Source organism: Petaurus breviceps, unplaced genomic scaffold (assembly GCF_028583685.1).
Source record: "Petaurus breviceps papuanus isolate PSGF00001 unplaced genomic scaffold, PetGlider_PUasm1.0 90721, whole genome shotgun sequence".
In the NCBI taxonomy this organism is placed as follows: Eukaryota; Metazoa; Chordata; class Mammalia; order Diprotodontia; family Petauridae; genus Petaurus; species Petaurus breviceps.
This window is the reverse complement of record NW_027187322.1, coordinates 392,222-406,047: the sequence shown is the minus strand read 5'-3', so window position 1 is coordinate 406,047 and position 13,826 is coordinate 392,222. Positions and strand designations below refer to the sequence as shown.

The window sequence follows — 13,826 nt, the reverse complement described above, 5'->3', positions numbered from 1 at the left end:
TTCTGTGACCCTGCCTCCTCCTTGGGAGAGCCCCAGCCCGGGGTCCTGAGGCAGCAGCCAGCCGAGGGGGGAAGGGGGGGGGCTTTGACGTCACAAAAGCCTCGGAACCGGGCAGAGCGATGGCTGCCCAGCCTCCAGGCGGGTGGTGGGGTCATGGGCTGTGCCAGGTCCAAGAACAGGAGTAAAGATGATACCTACTCCCGGGAAGAAATGGATGGTAGGGTGTGGTGGGGAGCGAGGTTGCTTTGGTAGAACAGTAACCGGCCTGCGGGGCTGCCCCGGGGCCGGATGGGTGGCCTTATTGAACTAGACTCCTGGTGGTCCTGGTTAAAGGGGTGGCCTAGGGAGGGGCGCGGACAGGAAGGCCTCGGGCTGCCCCCTAATCCAGCTTGTAGAGGCCCTGGGTGCACCTGCACCTAGGTGTGCGGGCGAAGGGCCTCGGGCACTCGCTCAGAGGAAGGCATGGGGGGGGGGATCTTGGGGTCCGCGGCCCCCCGGCGGAGGTGCAGGAGGGCAGAGGGGCCGGGGCCCCGCAGCACGGCTCTCCGGGCCCCCTTCCCGCCCCTCAGGACGCTCCGGCCGCTACGAGTCCCGCAAGTCCAACGAGAGCTTTACTATCACGGTGCTCTGGCGGAGGCTGTCCTTGTTCAGCCGTCGGGGCTCCGCGCGCAAGCAGTCCAGCGCGATGAGGACTATGCCCACCTTGAGGTCTGCGGAGGCCGGCGCCGCCGAATCCCCCGGCCCGGAGCAGCAGCAGCAGCAGCAGCAGCAGCCGGAGGAGTTCACGGTGCCCGAGCTAGAGGAAAAGGAGAACCGATGACCCCGGCGGACCCCCGCCCCGCCCCGTTCCCCCCGGAGAAGAGAATAAAAGTAGTGACCTGGACCCCAGAGATGGTGCCTGCCTCGCCGTCGGCGTACCGGGGAGAGGGCCCGGGGGGCGGGGCTGGGGCCGGGGCACTGGCCTCAGGGTCCCTAACGTGAAATGGGAGGACCCGCGAATCTGGGCAGCGAGCCCTTTAAGGCTCTTCCGGAGCCGGTGATGTAACCCGAGGGGGCGTGGCGTCGTGGGTTTCCTTAGAGGAGGGAGGCGGGACAGGATTAAGCCGCCTGACAGGCGTGGCCTGCTAGTAGCCGGAGCGCAGTCGAGGGAGGGGCGTGAGTGGAGGAGGAGCCTTCTGGGGTGAGTGGGCGTGGCCTTGTTGCTGTTGCGGGGGCGTGGCCTCCGGCACCGGCGAAGGGGCGTAACGGCGCGCTGCCGTCATTTGGGGGAGGGGCCACGCCTAGGTGACGTGTCAGCCTCTGGTCTCTGGTCCCGTTTCTCCGGCTCGGTCCCCGGGGAAGAAGCAGTATCAGCCCGGGCGGCGGAGGCGGCGGCAGCAGGCAGCGGCGCGGAGGTAGGAGACGACCCGGACGGTAGGCTGGGGAAGACGCTGCGGCCGACGGCGGCCGGCTCTCGGTGGGGCGGGGATGGGGGGGATGACGACCGACTGGGGAGACCGGAGACTTCTGCCGGTCCAGCCGCTGTTGAGTGATGCCGCCCCTGCCCAATCAGAGCGCCCCGTGGTGTGAAAGATAGCAGCGGCAGCCAATCGTTGCCCGAAGTCGCGGAGGGGGCGGGATTTAGTCCGGGGCGGGACTTCCGATGTCGGATAAACATTTTGGAGGGTACCCCTGAGCCGCGTCCTGGTCTCCTGGGAGCCCCAGAACGGACACCCCTCTTCTCTCTCTACCCGCTGAGCCCTCCTTCAGCCCTTATTTATCCCTTCCTCCCGCTCCCTCCCTCACCGTCCCCCCATTCTTCTGCCCCTCTGGTGGCTTCCCCCCATCTCTCCCCCTCCTCTTTCTTCATTCCCCTCCCCCACTCTCTCCCCTCCCCATTTTCCTCATTCCCTGCCCCTCTTTTACTCTGTCTTCTCCCTCCTTGAAAGTCTCCTCCTCCCCTCTTTTCTCTCTCCCTCGTTACCTCTCCTTCCTCCTCGTCCTCTCTTCCTCCCCCTCTTACTGCTGTTCCCTCGCCTTCCATTCTCTCCTCCTCCCCTGGACCCCCTTTGTCCCCCTTTCTTAACTCTCCTTTACTTTCGCCTCTGAGTCCCCCATTCCTCCTCCTCCTCCCTTCTCACCTCCTCCCCTCCCAGGTGAGGAAGGTCCGTGGCAGGGATAGAGGGGGCAGGAAGACCCGAGTCAGAACTCGATGTTGGACATTCCTTAACTTCGTGACCCTGGCCGAACGACTCCTCAGTCTTCTCTTCTGTAAAAGAGATGCCAGGAGCCCTGGCGTGCTGCCCAGGGCGGTTGTGAGGATCCAGAGGAGGTCTTTCAGCAGTGCTTCAGCAGGGGGCCAGGCACGTCATCCTTCCTCAGTCCCCCTCTTCTTCTTCGCAGCCTCCCTCCTTTTCCTTCTCCCCTTTTCCCTTTTCCCTTTCTTCTTCCTCCCCTTTTGCTTTCTTATTTCTATTTACTTCCTTATCTTTATTCTCTTCTTTCCTCAGATTTCTCCTCCCTTTGTCCCTTTGGCGTGTACTGCACAAAAGCCTTGAACTTGGAGTGACAGCCCCAGCGTTCAAAGGGGCCGTCTGTGTGACTGGCAAGTCCCTTCCCTTCTGTGGGCCTCAGTCGCTTCTTCTGTAAAAGAAAGGGATTCGAGGCTCTCCACTTCCTGGATCTCTGCTCCCCTTTCCCGATCCTTTCATTGATCCTCCCTTTTCCATCCTTTCCACCCTCATTATTCTTTTTCCCCGCCTTGTTCCTTCTCATCATCTATGCTTTTCCTCCCCTTTCCTGGGCTAGTTGGAGGGGAATTGTGGGGAGGGAAGAGAGGAGCGACAGGAAGGGGGAAGCCTGTCAAGGATCAGGACTTGACTCCAGCATCTTCTATGGTCCCTCCATCCCCTGTTAGACCAGAGATGTTGGAACATGTTTCCTCGCCACAAAAGGAGCCCATATGACTTAATGGAAAGCATTCTCTGTTCCTGTTCTGACTCCTCTGTTACTGTATGATCTGATCCCCATGGGTCAAGTCTCAGCCTCCGTTTCCCTGTCTGTAAAAAAAAAGACCAGTGGCCCTTGTACAGTGCTTCCCTGCCAGGGTTCCAAGCCCTCTAGAATGGGAACTCTTTTACTTCCTGACCTTCCTGTCCCTGTGACTGCTTCTCTTTCTCCCAGGTTGATTCTGGTGTGAACCTTTCTTCTCTGTCTCCCATGATGCCAGAGTTAAACGTGGGAAGGGGGAAAGAGGCTTTCTTTGGTCTTTCCTTGTCCTGCCAGATTGGAGGAGGTTTCCTGGGGTGAACACAGAGTAGGAGGGAAAACTGGGAATATTGTGGGCTAGGAGAGAAGGAAGGAGTCCGGGAAGATGGGGGAAGATAGAGGACAGAGAATGATGGTTTGCCCCCCACAACAGTCCGAGGTTATGCGTCTAAATGAACACGAGGAAACGCTACGGGTCTAAGAACACGGATCAGGGAGTCTACCTGGGTCTCTCAAAGACACAGGTGCTGCCCCCTGCAGCAGCTGGCGGCGGCCTCAGCAGCAGCTTCCCCATCACCACCACCTCCCCTTCACCGGCTCCCCCTCCTGACACCATGTCCTGTAGAGACAGAACTCAGGAGTTTCTGTCTGCCTGCAAGTCCCTGCAGAACCGTCAGGTGAGAGGGCCAGAGTGAGGAGTTCAGAAAGGGTGGACACGATGCCTTAGGGGAGGAGCTGTCCTGGGTGGTGAGCCTAAAATCGTGGTTTCAGAAGTGGGCAGCCCGGAACCCTATGAATGGCCCAGAGCTTACACAGAGTCACTAGCTTAGAGGATATGAGCATTGCATGGAAGACCAAAGGAGCATGCCAAAGTAAAGGTCAGGTTCCTGAGTGCACATCATGACAGCATTGCCCACTACCCCTTGGGATAGGGCCATGGCCCAGTTTATAAAGCCCTGGCTGGCACTATACGGGTTAGACTTTGAGATCTGAAGATTTGGGGAAATTGGGGGGAAGGGGAATGGGATGCCCCCTCCCCCAGATAAGAGTAACAGTTTCCTAGGGGGGAATTTGAGCAGCAAGCAGTGAGGCCTGAAGTGGGGGGCAAAGGGAGGGGCTCCCCAAAAGCTCACTCTCTGATGTTGTTTTCTAGAATGGACTCCAGACAAATAGAACGACAGCCCTGAGCTCTGTCCGGCAGCGCAGTGAGTTCACCCTCATGGCCAAGTAAGCTGGGGCAGCCCAGATGCTGGGGGCGGTTGAGGCCTTGTGTGGAGGGCTCAGCCTCCAGCCCCCTCCCTCGTCCTCTGTTTGTTGCAGGCGCATCGGGAAAGACCTGAGCAACACATTTGCCAAGCTGGAGAAGCTGACAATCTGTGAGTCCCTGTGGGGGTGAGCCTGGAGGGACTGTGGGGAGCTCCTTTGTCTCATTCTAGCACATACAGTTATTAGGTGCTCAACTTGGGTTGGGTTCTTGGGTTACCAGAGTGAAAAATGACATTCTTGCCCTCAAATAGCTGATAGGATGAGATGCAGACAACTTTAATGAAGGTTCCCATAAAACTGAGCAAGTGTGAGGGCTTGAGATGTGCCCAGGAAAGTGCCCTGTGAGCAGGCTGGATGTCTGAAAGGAATGAGAGGAGTCCCTTCTGGGGAATGGGGGTGGGTGGGAGGGGGACCCAGGGTTTAGGAAGCATCCCCTCCTGGGCCTGCCCTGGTGGTACATATCTAGCTGCACTACATTTGGCATTAATGTGCCAAGCTGGGCTGAACCACGTAGGAAATGGAGTAAGCTTCACATGTCCTCTGCCAGTTAGTAATGTGGATGGGCCCAGGAATAGTTCTCCCCTGCACTTACTGCCTGCAGAAGAAAGGGAGACCCAAGACCCAGTCTCAAAAAATATATGTGTTTAGGGGGTGGCTAGGCAGCAAAGTGAATAAAGCACTGGCCTTGGAGTCAGGACCTGAGTTCAAACCCAGCTTCAGACACTTAACACTTACAAGCCGTGTGACCTTGGGCAAGTCACTTAACCCTAATTGCTCTGTCTCCCCCGCCTCCAAAAAACAAAACATATATATGGCAGGCAACATTGCTAAGCACAGGGGATGACCTTTTGAGAAGTGAATGTGCCTCCCCATTCTCAAGCTTATAGTCCGCTGTTGGTATATTGAGTTGTGATCACAGACTTACACAAATTATAAACAGTGATGGTGGACTGGAGGCAGCAGGGGGGGCACCTTCAGGGTGGACCTGGAGCTGAATTTTAGAGGGAGCCTGAAATCGCAGCCTAGGAGGGAAAGAATTCCAGGCCTGGGCAAAGCACCAAGGTACAAGAGAGGGGGTATATCCAAAAGTCCAGGGGCTGGGTTTGGCTTCTGGGGAAGAACAGCACTGGGCTTGGAAAGATGAGAGAGCTTGTAGTTTGAAAACCATTTGAAACCCGTGAGTGACGTGGCCACACCTGTGACCACTGGAGGGGAGGCCATATTGGAGAGGGGAGACAGGGAAGGCCTGGGGGAGGCTGTTGCAGTCGTCCAGACCAGACAAGCAGGGAAGTGGACCTGGTACCAGTGGGGTGGGGTGGGGTGGGGGGTGAGAATAGAAGAGAGATTCAGGAGGCTGGAGGCAGGCCTGCTGGTGGGATTTGGGCCAGAAGACAGAAGGAAATGTTTGCAGAGTGCTCAGCTACAAGCCAGGTCAGAGGGCCCTGAACCCAAGTGGCTGAGGCAGGGCCCTAGAAGCCCAGGTCACTTGTGTTTGGCCTGGTTCCATCAGACTTGAGGCGTCGCTTTTCTCTGTGTCCTTACTTCCAGATGCTCTCTCCTCTTCTCTATAGTGGCCAAGAGGAAGTCCCTATTTGATGACAAGGCTGTGGAGATTGAGGAGCTGACTTACATTATCAAACAGGTGAGCCTGTTTGGATGCAGGCTCTGCACTGCCTCCCTCCCTCTTCCTTCTCCTTCCTCTTCCCTCCCTCCTCTCTCTCCTCTCCCTCCCCTTCCTCCCTTCCCCCTCTCTCCTCCCCCCCTCCTCTCCCTCTCCCCTCCCTCCTCCTTCCTCTCCTTCCTCTCCCCCTCATCTCCCTCCCCGCCTCCCTTGGCACTGCCCCAGTGTGGGAACTTCCCCAGCTTCCTCCCATCCCACTTCATGCCATGCTGCTCCTGGAGGGAGGCCTGAGGGTTGCTGAGGAGGCCCTGGGGGTTGATGCCACTCACTTGCTGGGTCACGTTCCCCATCTGTCACATCAGGACTTTGGCTCCACGATCTCCCAGGTTGCTTCCAGCTCTAGGCCACCTCCCTTGTTTCTTTGGCTTGGGTCATAACAGTAGCAGGTGATGGGGCCAGGCATCAGTCCAGTTTGTCCCATTGTAGGCCTGTGGTCTGCCCAGGATGGGGCCTCTGAATGCCTCCCTTCCCAGGCTCCCATTTCTTCCTTCTTTCAGCACTTCCCGGGTAGGGCGGCTTCGGCTTCGTCTGCTCAGCCCGACCTCCTCTTTGCTTCCTCCCCTAGGACATCAACAGTCTCAATAAGCAGATAGCCCAACTGCAGGACTTTGTAAGGGCCAAGGGCAGCCAGAGCGGGCGGCACTTGCACACCCACTCCAACACCATCGTGGTCTCCTTGCAGGTGAGCTGGAGGGAACAAGTAGGGCCCCTGGGGGGCAGCGTCATTGCTCTGGGGACTCACCCCTCCTGTTCTTTCTCCTAGTCTAAGCTGGCCTCCATGTCCAATGACTTCAAATCTGTTTTAGAAGTGAGGACAGAGGTGAGTCCTTTGTGCATGGGGTGGGGGGGGCAATGCTGACTAAGGAAGGGAGCCTGAGGGTCCAGGTAACCTCCTTTTGCCCCCCACCAGAACCTGAAGCAGCAGAGAAGCCGCCGGGAGCAGTTTTCCCGTCCGTCTGTGGCAGCTCTGCCCCTTGCCCCCAACCACCTGGGTGAGTCAGGGAGTACACTCGTCTGGCCTGGGGTCATCATGCCTTCCTCCTCTTTGAGAATCAGCCAGCCTGTCAGTCACCTCTAACCTATTTTTTTTTTAAGCAATTGGGGTTAAGTAACTTCCTCAAGGTTACACAGCCAGGTGTTTCTGGGTAGGTGCTGAGTATCTGAGCCCAGATTTGATCCCCAGGTCGTCCCAACACTGGAGCCGGTGCTCTTACTCGCTGTGCTACCTGGCCGCCCCTAGCCTACTTTGTACAAGGCCCTGGGATGGGCAGGGGGCCCTCCCCTCAGGAACCTCTTTGGGGGGTCAGATACTGATAGAAGGATGGGAGATATTTACTTGTAATGAGTGTGCAGAAGTAGCATGAGTGCCAGAGAGGTTTAGGAGAAGCTCAGAGATAACAGCCAAGTAGTATAAGGGATCTTAGTGGTTATCCAAGCTGCCTCCTTCATTTTACCCGCAAGGAAACAGGCCCAGTGAAGAAAGGGACTTGCTGTAGGCTGAACAAGAAGTCAAGGTCTCAGAGACTCAGGGAGGCCCAAGAGATTGGGGGAGGGTGTGCCCCAGGTTGGGAGGGGGGTAGCCCTGAGGAGGGGGCACCTGGGAGAGGGAGGAGGGGGAAGGAGGGCACTCCAGGGAAGGGAGGATGTGGGTGCAGGAGGGGGAGTTCAGAAGTGGTTGGTTTCTCTTTTGGAGGGGGTGGATGAGTCCTAGGGTGAGCTCCATGACTCCAGGTTCTTATTTTCTCACCCTTGGCCCAAATTTCCCAGACTCCCTGGAGTCTCGGTTCCTCTCTCTCCCCTTCGTAAACTGGATTCCAGTGCTCAGCCTCCATGGCGTTCTCTTCCATGCATATCGCACATCCCGCCTCTGGGCCCCGTCTGGAGGGTGCCTGGTCCGGCGCCCCTGGCACCCCTGGCCACCAGAAGGCTTCCCAGTTCCTGGCATCTCTTGGGATGCGCTTTGTGTCCACCCACCTGACCATCTGAGATTCCCCCCACAGATGGTCAGCTCCTTGAAGGCAGGCACTGTGTTGGTCTTTTCTTCCTGTTCCCAGAGACGAGTACTTCAGGGAAGGGAAGGGAATGAGCATTCCTTGTGCACAGCTGTTTACAACCCTCTGAAGTAGGCGCTCCTGTTATCCCCACTTTATGTTTGAAGAAGCTGAGGCTCACTGGTGAAGTGATTTGTCCAGGATCACACGGCCTGCACAGGTGAAAGGTGACATTGTCTCTGTCTTCCCACAGGAGGCGGGGCCGTGGTGCTGGGGGCCGAGCCAAGGGCCTCGGGTGATGTGGCCATTGACATGATGGACTCCCGGACTAGCCAGCAGCTCCAGCTCATCGACGAGCGGGTGGGTGGGTGCCCAGGCCTCAGCACATTCCCAGTCACTGATGAGGGGCAGCTCTGAGCCCGAGATGGGAACAATCAGATGTGCAGGAGCCAGATGATTGGTTGCAGGGTCGGCCTCCTGGAGGGCTGTGTCACCAGACGTGGCGGGGGGCAGAGCTCTCCCCTGAGCACCGCCCCCCATGCTGCTGAAAGCCTGTGTGATCCGACGTAGAAGAAGGATCTGGGGTTCTCCCCACCAAGGAAGCCTGCTCATTATCTGTCTGTCCTTCTGCGTTCTCCCTGGCAGGATTCCTACATCCAGAGCAGGGCAGACACCATGCAGAATATTGAGTCCACCATCGTGGAGTTGGGCTCCATCTTCCAGCAGCTGGCCCACATGGTCAAGGAACAGGAAGAAACCATCCAGCGGTGAGGACTCTGGCCCTTGGAGGGGGGAGGAGGCCACAGGAAAGGGCGGGGCACTGAGTCCAGTGGGACAGTCCTGGAGGGGCACACATGCCACTTTGTGGCCTGGGGAGGCCCAGAGACCCCTTTTAGAACAGGGTTTTAAGTAATTGAAAGAAATCCAGTCATCCCTTCCACATTATGACTTTCCCATCCCAGTTTTGATATATCCTGTGATATAAGAAATTGAATGGGAATTTGGGGGAGTTTTGAGGAAGCTGCCGACAACACGAGAAGGCCAGTAGATGACACAGAAAGAGTTTAGAAACTCGGAAGTGCGTAAGCTGTGTGTACAGTATTGTATAATAGCGATGCAGATTTTATAGTAAGGGACTGTAAACACCCCGCCAAAGGAAGAGTTCTGACTTCCCGGGCCTCCCGAGCTCAACATGCACAGTGTGCCTCTGGGATGAAAGGCCCTCCCTGCACAGTGGCCTGTGTGGCCTCCCCGAGACCTGCTATCGGGCCCCAGGCCAGTGCTTCTTGTCCTTCACCTGGCCGTTTTTCTGTTCCCTCCCCCTCCTCCCGCCACCACCCAGGATCGATGAGAATGTGCTGGGAGCGCAGCTGGATGTCGAGGCCGCCCATTCAGAGATCCTCAAGTACTTCCAATCAGTCACTTCCAACCGCTGGCTCATGGTCAAAATCTTCCTCATCCTAATTGTTTTCTTCATCATCTTTGTGGTCTTCCTCGCCTGAGGCTTCCCAGTGTCGGGGCAATCCACATGGGAATCATTCCTTCCAGGGCCCCTGCTGCTGAGCCTGTCTGGGGTGGCGGGAGAAGGCCAGGAGGCCGTCCCTGTTTTCCTGGGACTGATAGAGACGGCCCATGCCCTTGGAGCCCTCCCCACCTGTGCCCTTCCTCTCTTTCACCCAGATTCACATGGGTGTTTGAACTGCTGTGAGTGGGTGAGAGGGGAGGACGGGCAGTGCAGGGCAGGGGAGTTCGGTATAGACCTGCCCAGGCCTCTCCCAAAGGCTACTCCATTGCTGATGTGCACAAGGGGGAAGGAGGGGAAATGAATCCCTGGGACCGCTTTTTCCTCTGGCTTGGACCTTATCCCCTTCTTCCCTGGTCTCTTCACTGTGTGGGGCAGAGGGCCCCAGAACCCCCAGCAGCGGCTCCTAGTGTCAGTTTGCCAAAGGCACTGTCATCCCATGTTGTGGAATTACAGCGAGACGGTCAGTCCTTTCGGCCTTGTCCTCATTTCAGGGAGGGGCGTCGCAGGGGTTGGCCTGCCCTCCCAGGCAGGAGACTGGGGATGCTGGCTCTGACAGAACCAGGGCTTTCGTTGCTCCTTGGTCTACTCTGCTGTTGACCCTGCCCTAGCAGTAGCCAGAGGAGGGAATGGAGAATCTGAGGTCATATCTATGGGTAGACTTGGAATCAGTTGTCTTGGCCTCCTCCTCTGCTGCTTTCTCCTCGAGCTTTTGGGTGGGAGGCAGAGGGTGCCAGGGGCTCATGATCCTCCTCTCAGGGTCCAGGGAGGCTTTCAGGGATCCCTTCCACCTCCAGGTACCACCTCACGAAGTTTGGGAGCTTGCAAGGGGACATGTGCCTTGAAGGCAGATGCACCAGCAGCCTCAGCCCCAAACAGGGCCCCTCTCAGCATTCCAAGAATACTCCTCCCTGAGGCCACCCCTCTGCCTTGGGATGAATCTTCCATCCATGGCCTGCCCACTGCCAGGGAAGGCACAGTGTTCATCTGTCTGCTAGCCTTGGCAGCCGCTGTCTAGAAGCTGTAGCAGTCCTTGAGAAGGTCCACATTTCTCAGATTCCTGCCTCGGACAAAGCATGCCGGCCTAGACCAAACAGCTTGAGCTCTGGGGAGCTGCTGCTCCTGGAAGATCTCCTGTGGCCAGTCTGCTGTCTGCCACCTAGATCCTGGGCTCCTGTCATCACTTAGCAAGAATTTGTTGAGCCTCCTGGTCTATTTAAATGATGAGATTTATTAGGAAGCTCATGGGAAATGCTCCCTGCCCAGATGGTCACTAGCTTTGAGCTGACCGCTTTGCCTGAATCCTAGTGAAACCCTGATTAATGTAGGTTCTCAAGCTCTGGGGGAGGAGCCCTGTAAGGCCCAGGGCTTCCTGGCTTAGCCAAGGGAACCAGCTCTGGGAGGGCTGGGATTCCCGTGGGGGTAGAGGGAGTAGCAGCCAGGGGGTCTAGTAGGTGGGGTGCTGGGAGGCCTGGGTTTGAATCCTGAGGTGACCTTAGCCAGTCAATAAAAATACATTTCGATAGTGCTTTAGTTTGCACAGCACATTTCCTCCTTTGACCCTAATTCCAACCACCTGGTGAGGTTGCCTCAGCTTCCCTTCCACCCCAACTGCCACTTACCCTCCCTGGCCTGATGATGCTGGATAGGCTGCTGCCTCAGGCCAACCAGCCCCACCCTTCCTGTTCTCTCTTCTCCAATCCTTCAACCAACAACAAACCTGTATTTATGTGCTGGGCCATCCCCGGCCCCATCCCTGGTGCCCTTGGGAATCGCTGTTCCTCTCCAGCTTTTCCTGTTTATTTCCTGAAATTTCAGTTCCCCTGTCCCGGTGGGCATCCCTGCACATCTTTGTAGCACGGATGAACCTTCTCTTGCTCTTCCCTCCCACCCTCTGGAACGCCCTTGGATTGGGGGTTTTTCCACCTCCTCACTCTACTTCACCTCCGTCTGGCTACCCCCCACAAGTGACCCACTTCCCTAATCAGGAACTCTGAAATTCCTTTATCTGATTGTAATTTGTCCTGGCAGGGATAGAGGGATAGGCCTAGAATTCGAAAGACCCCAGTTCAAATCTGGCCTCGGATACTTAACAGATCTGTGACCACCTCTTGCCTGCCTCGCTTTCCTTGGCCATAAAATGAGGGATAATAATAGGCCATGCCTTCCTAGGCTGTTCATAAAGTCCTCAGCACAGCGCACAGTGGGCATTTTGGCTTTCTTCCTGCAGATCCTATCCCATCTCTCCAACCCTTCAGCAATTCCCCAGGCCATCTGTCCTCTGGCTTCCCAATCCCAAGCCCATCTTTAAGCAGCTTAGCTCTAGCCAGCCCTGAGTCCTTTGTACTGGCCCTGTTCCTCCTCAGAAAACCCGAGCTCTGCCTGCCAGCTTCCTCTCCTGGTGCGACTGGGCAGGTGGGGAGTGACCCAAAGTACGGAATCTCTTCAGACACGATGCTGTGCCCTCGATCCCCTTCTCCAAAGTGACTCTCTCACATCGGGCCCAAATATGATGGGAGCACTCTCCCCCCCTTCCCAAAACCACACACCACGGACATTCCTCATTCTCTTCTTTCTGAAGAGGCAGCCCTTCTCACCAAGGCCAATCACTTTCTACTTACCCTTGTTTCCATCACCCTTTCCAGCAGATCGTCCCCCTCATCATTCCCTGCCCCCCAGTCTTTCATCTCTATCCTTGCTGCTTTACACACATGCCACCCCTCAGGCTTCCAACCTCATCCACTGAAAACTTCGTTCTCCACAGTTGCCAGAGAGCTTTTTCTCCATCCTTATCACACTGCTGAAGGACCTGTCACTTGAGCCCCCTTTTCCTGGATACTCCTTCCTCTCTAGGTTTTGGGTTTTTGGTCTACCTGCCTGACCTCTCCTTATTGAGTGTCCTTGGCTGGGCCACCATCAATATCTGACCCCCCCCCCCCAATTTCCCTCTGGACCCTCCTTTCTGTACAAAAGGTAACCTTATCAAGCCTTGTTACCTCCATTGCTTTGCATGGTTATCTCGAGGAAGATCTTTTGGATTTGAGCACAGGCTTCCCCTTTAGACCTCCAATACCACACCACCAGCTGCCTGGTAAACATTTTCAAATGTCCAAAATAACCCATGAGCCTTAACTGCCCCCTCCACACACAATTTTGCCCCTCTTCAAAAATGTCCTGTTTTTTTTTGTGGAGTGCACTATCAACATTCCAGTTCAATTAAATAAACGTTTATTAAATGCTTACTGTGTGTCAGACCTGTGCTAAGCTCTGGGGATACAAATAAGAAAAAAACAGTCCCTACCCTCAAGAAGCTTGCAGTCTAAAGGGGGGAAGAGCACACACACAAAGGCAGATTGGAAAGTGGGGAGAGGAGGGGACACCTGGTGTTGCCTGGTGCAGGGGCATCTCAGGGCAGCCTGAGAGTCCAGCTTCTGCCCTTCAGCCTCCGACTGAGGGGAGGCTGAAGGAGGTGTCTTAAGTAAGGCTGGAGTCAGCAGCAAGGTGAGTTCAGAAGCTTATCCTGGGAGGAGGGCCAGGTTCTCAAGCTCAGAATCACCCCTCCTCCTCACCGTCCCTCACTTCCCACACAGCGACTTGGTTGCCAGATGCTGTCAATTCCACCAGCACGTTTCGCGTCAGTTACCGTCTACTCTAGCTCTGTCCATCGCTGGGCCCTGGCCAGCCTCCCCTCGCCCGTCCACCCGCCTTCCCCAAGGCGCAGATCTGACCATCGGGTTTCCCAACACTCAGCAAACCCCAGTGGGGGCCCTTCGCCTCTGGGAGCATTTAGCAAGCTGTGTGTCACACTGAGGGCCTCAGATTTGCCTTTCCAACCTTAGGAGGCATCCTCCCTACCACGGGCCCTACCGCTCCTCATTCAGCACCCCCGCCTCTCACGGGACTCCTGTCCTGAATGTCCCCACTTCTGTCCTGCTCAAACACCCTTTTCTGGAGGAGGCCTTTCCTGATTCGGCTCTTGCCCAAAAGACTGGCGTTTAAGAATGGGCTTTAAGGTTTGCAAAGTGCTTTACAAATATAAGACAACCCTGGGAGGTGGGCATGTTATTATCCCTCTTTTACAGAGGGGGAAACTGAGTCAGGCGGTGTGACTTGCCTAGGGTCACCCCAAGGCCCAGCGCACCACCCGCTGCCTCCAATGCAAGTTCCTTGCCGGCTGGGACAGTGTCACTCTTATATCTTTGTAATCCCGGGCTTGGCCGGGTAGTTGGCACACAGTAGGCGCTTCCTAGGTGCATAGTGACTGAGGTCCAAGATCACTCGGCTGGTCAGTGACAGGAGGGAAATGAATGGAGAGGCCTCCGCGGGCTGACTCAGTTTCCCCCGCGGCTGTAACCGGCGAGGGTGGTGCTAGGCAACCCGGTTTCCGGGTGTCGAGGGA

At 56.4% G+C, this 13,826-nt stretch overlaps 2 protein-coding genes across 7 annotated transcripts; both read left to right on the top strand.

Moving 5' to 3' along the window:
• The first annotated feature begins 6 nt into the window (after positions 1-6).
• Positions 7-870, top strand: TEX54 (testis expressed 54). Its single transcript, XM_069066177.1, has 2 exons — positions 7-217; positions 570-870. The coding sequence occupies exons 1-2, from the start codon at positions 154-156 to the stop codon at positions 818-820; spliced, it is 315 nt and encodes a 104-aa protein (XP_068922278.1). The 5' UTR covers positions 7-153; the 3' UTR covers positions 821-870.
• A 393-nt stretch (positions 871-1,263) lies between these two features.
• On the top strand, positions 1,264-9,897 carry STX5 (syntaxin 5). 6 transcript variants are annotated; one of them, XM_069066173.1, is made up of 13 exons: positions 1,264-1,394; positions 2,136-2,342; positions 2,490-2,584; positions 3,401-3,644; positions 4,121-4,194; positions 4,288-4,343; positions 5,805-5,875; positions 6,480-6,596; positions 6,678-6,734; positions 6,825-6,906; positions 8,159-8,265; positions 8,551-8,672; positions 9,248-9,897. In XM_069066173.1, the coding sequence occupies exons 4-13, from the start codon at positions 3,420-3,422 to the stop codon at positions 9,405-9,407; spliced, it is 1,071 nt and encodes a 356-aa protein (XP_068922274.1). In that variant the 5' UTR covers positions 1,264-1,394; positions 2,136-2,342; positions 2,490-2,584; positions 3,401-3,419; the 3' UTR covers positions 9,408-9,897. The 6 variants fall into 6 exon arrangements, with proteins under 6 accessions (XP_068922274.1, XP_068922276.1, XP_068922271.1 ...); XM_069066175.1 differs by lacking the exon at positions 2,136-2,342; XM_069066170.1 differs by lacking the exon at positions 2,490-2,584.
• Positions 9,898-13,826: the final 3,929 nt, after the last annotated feature.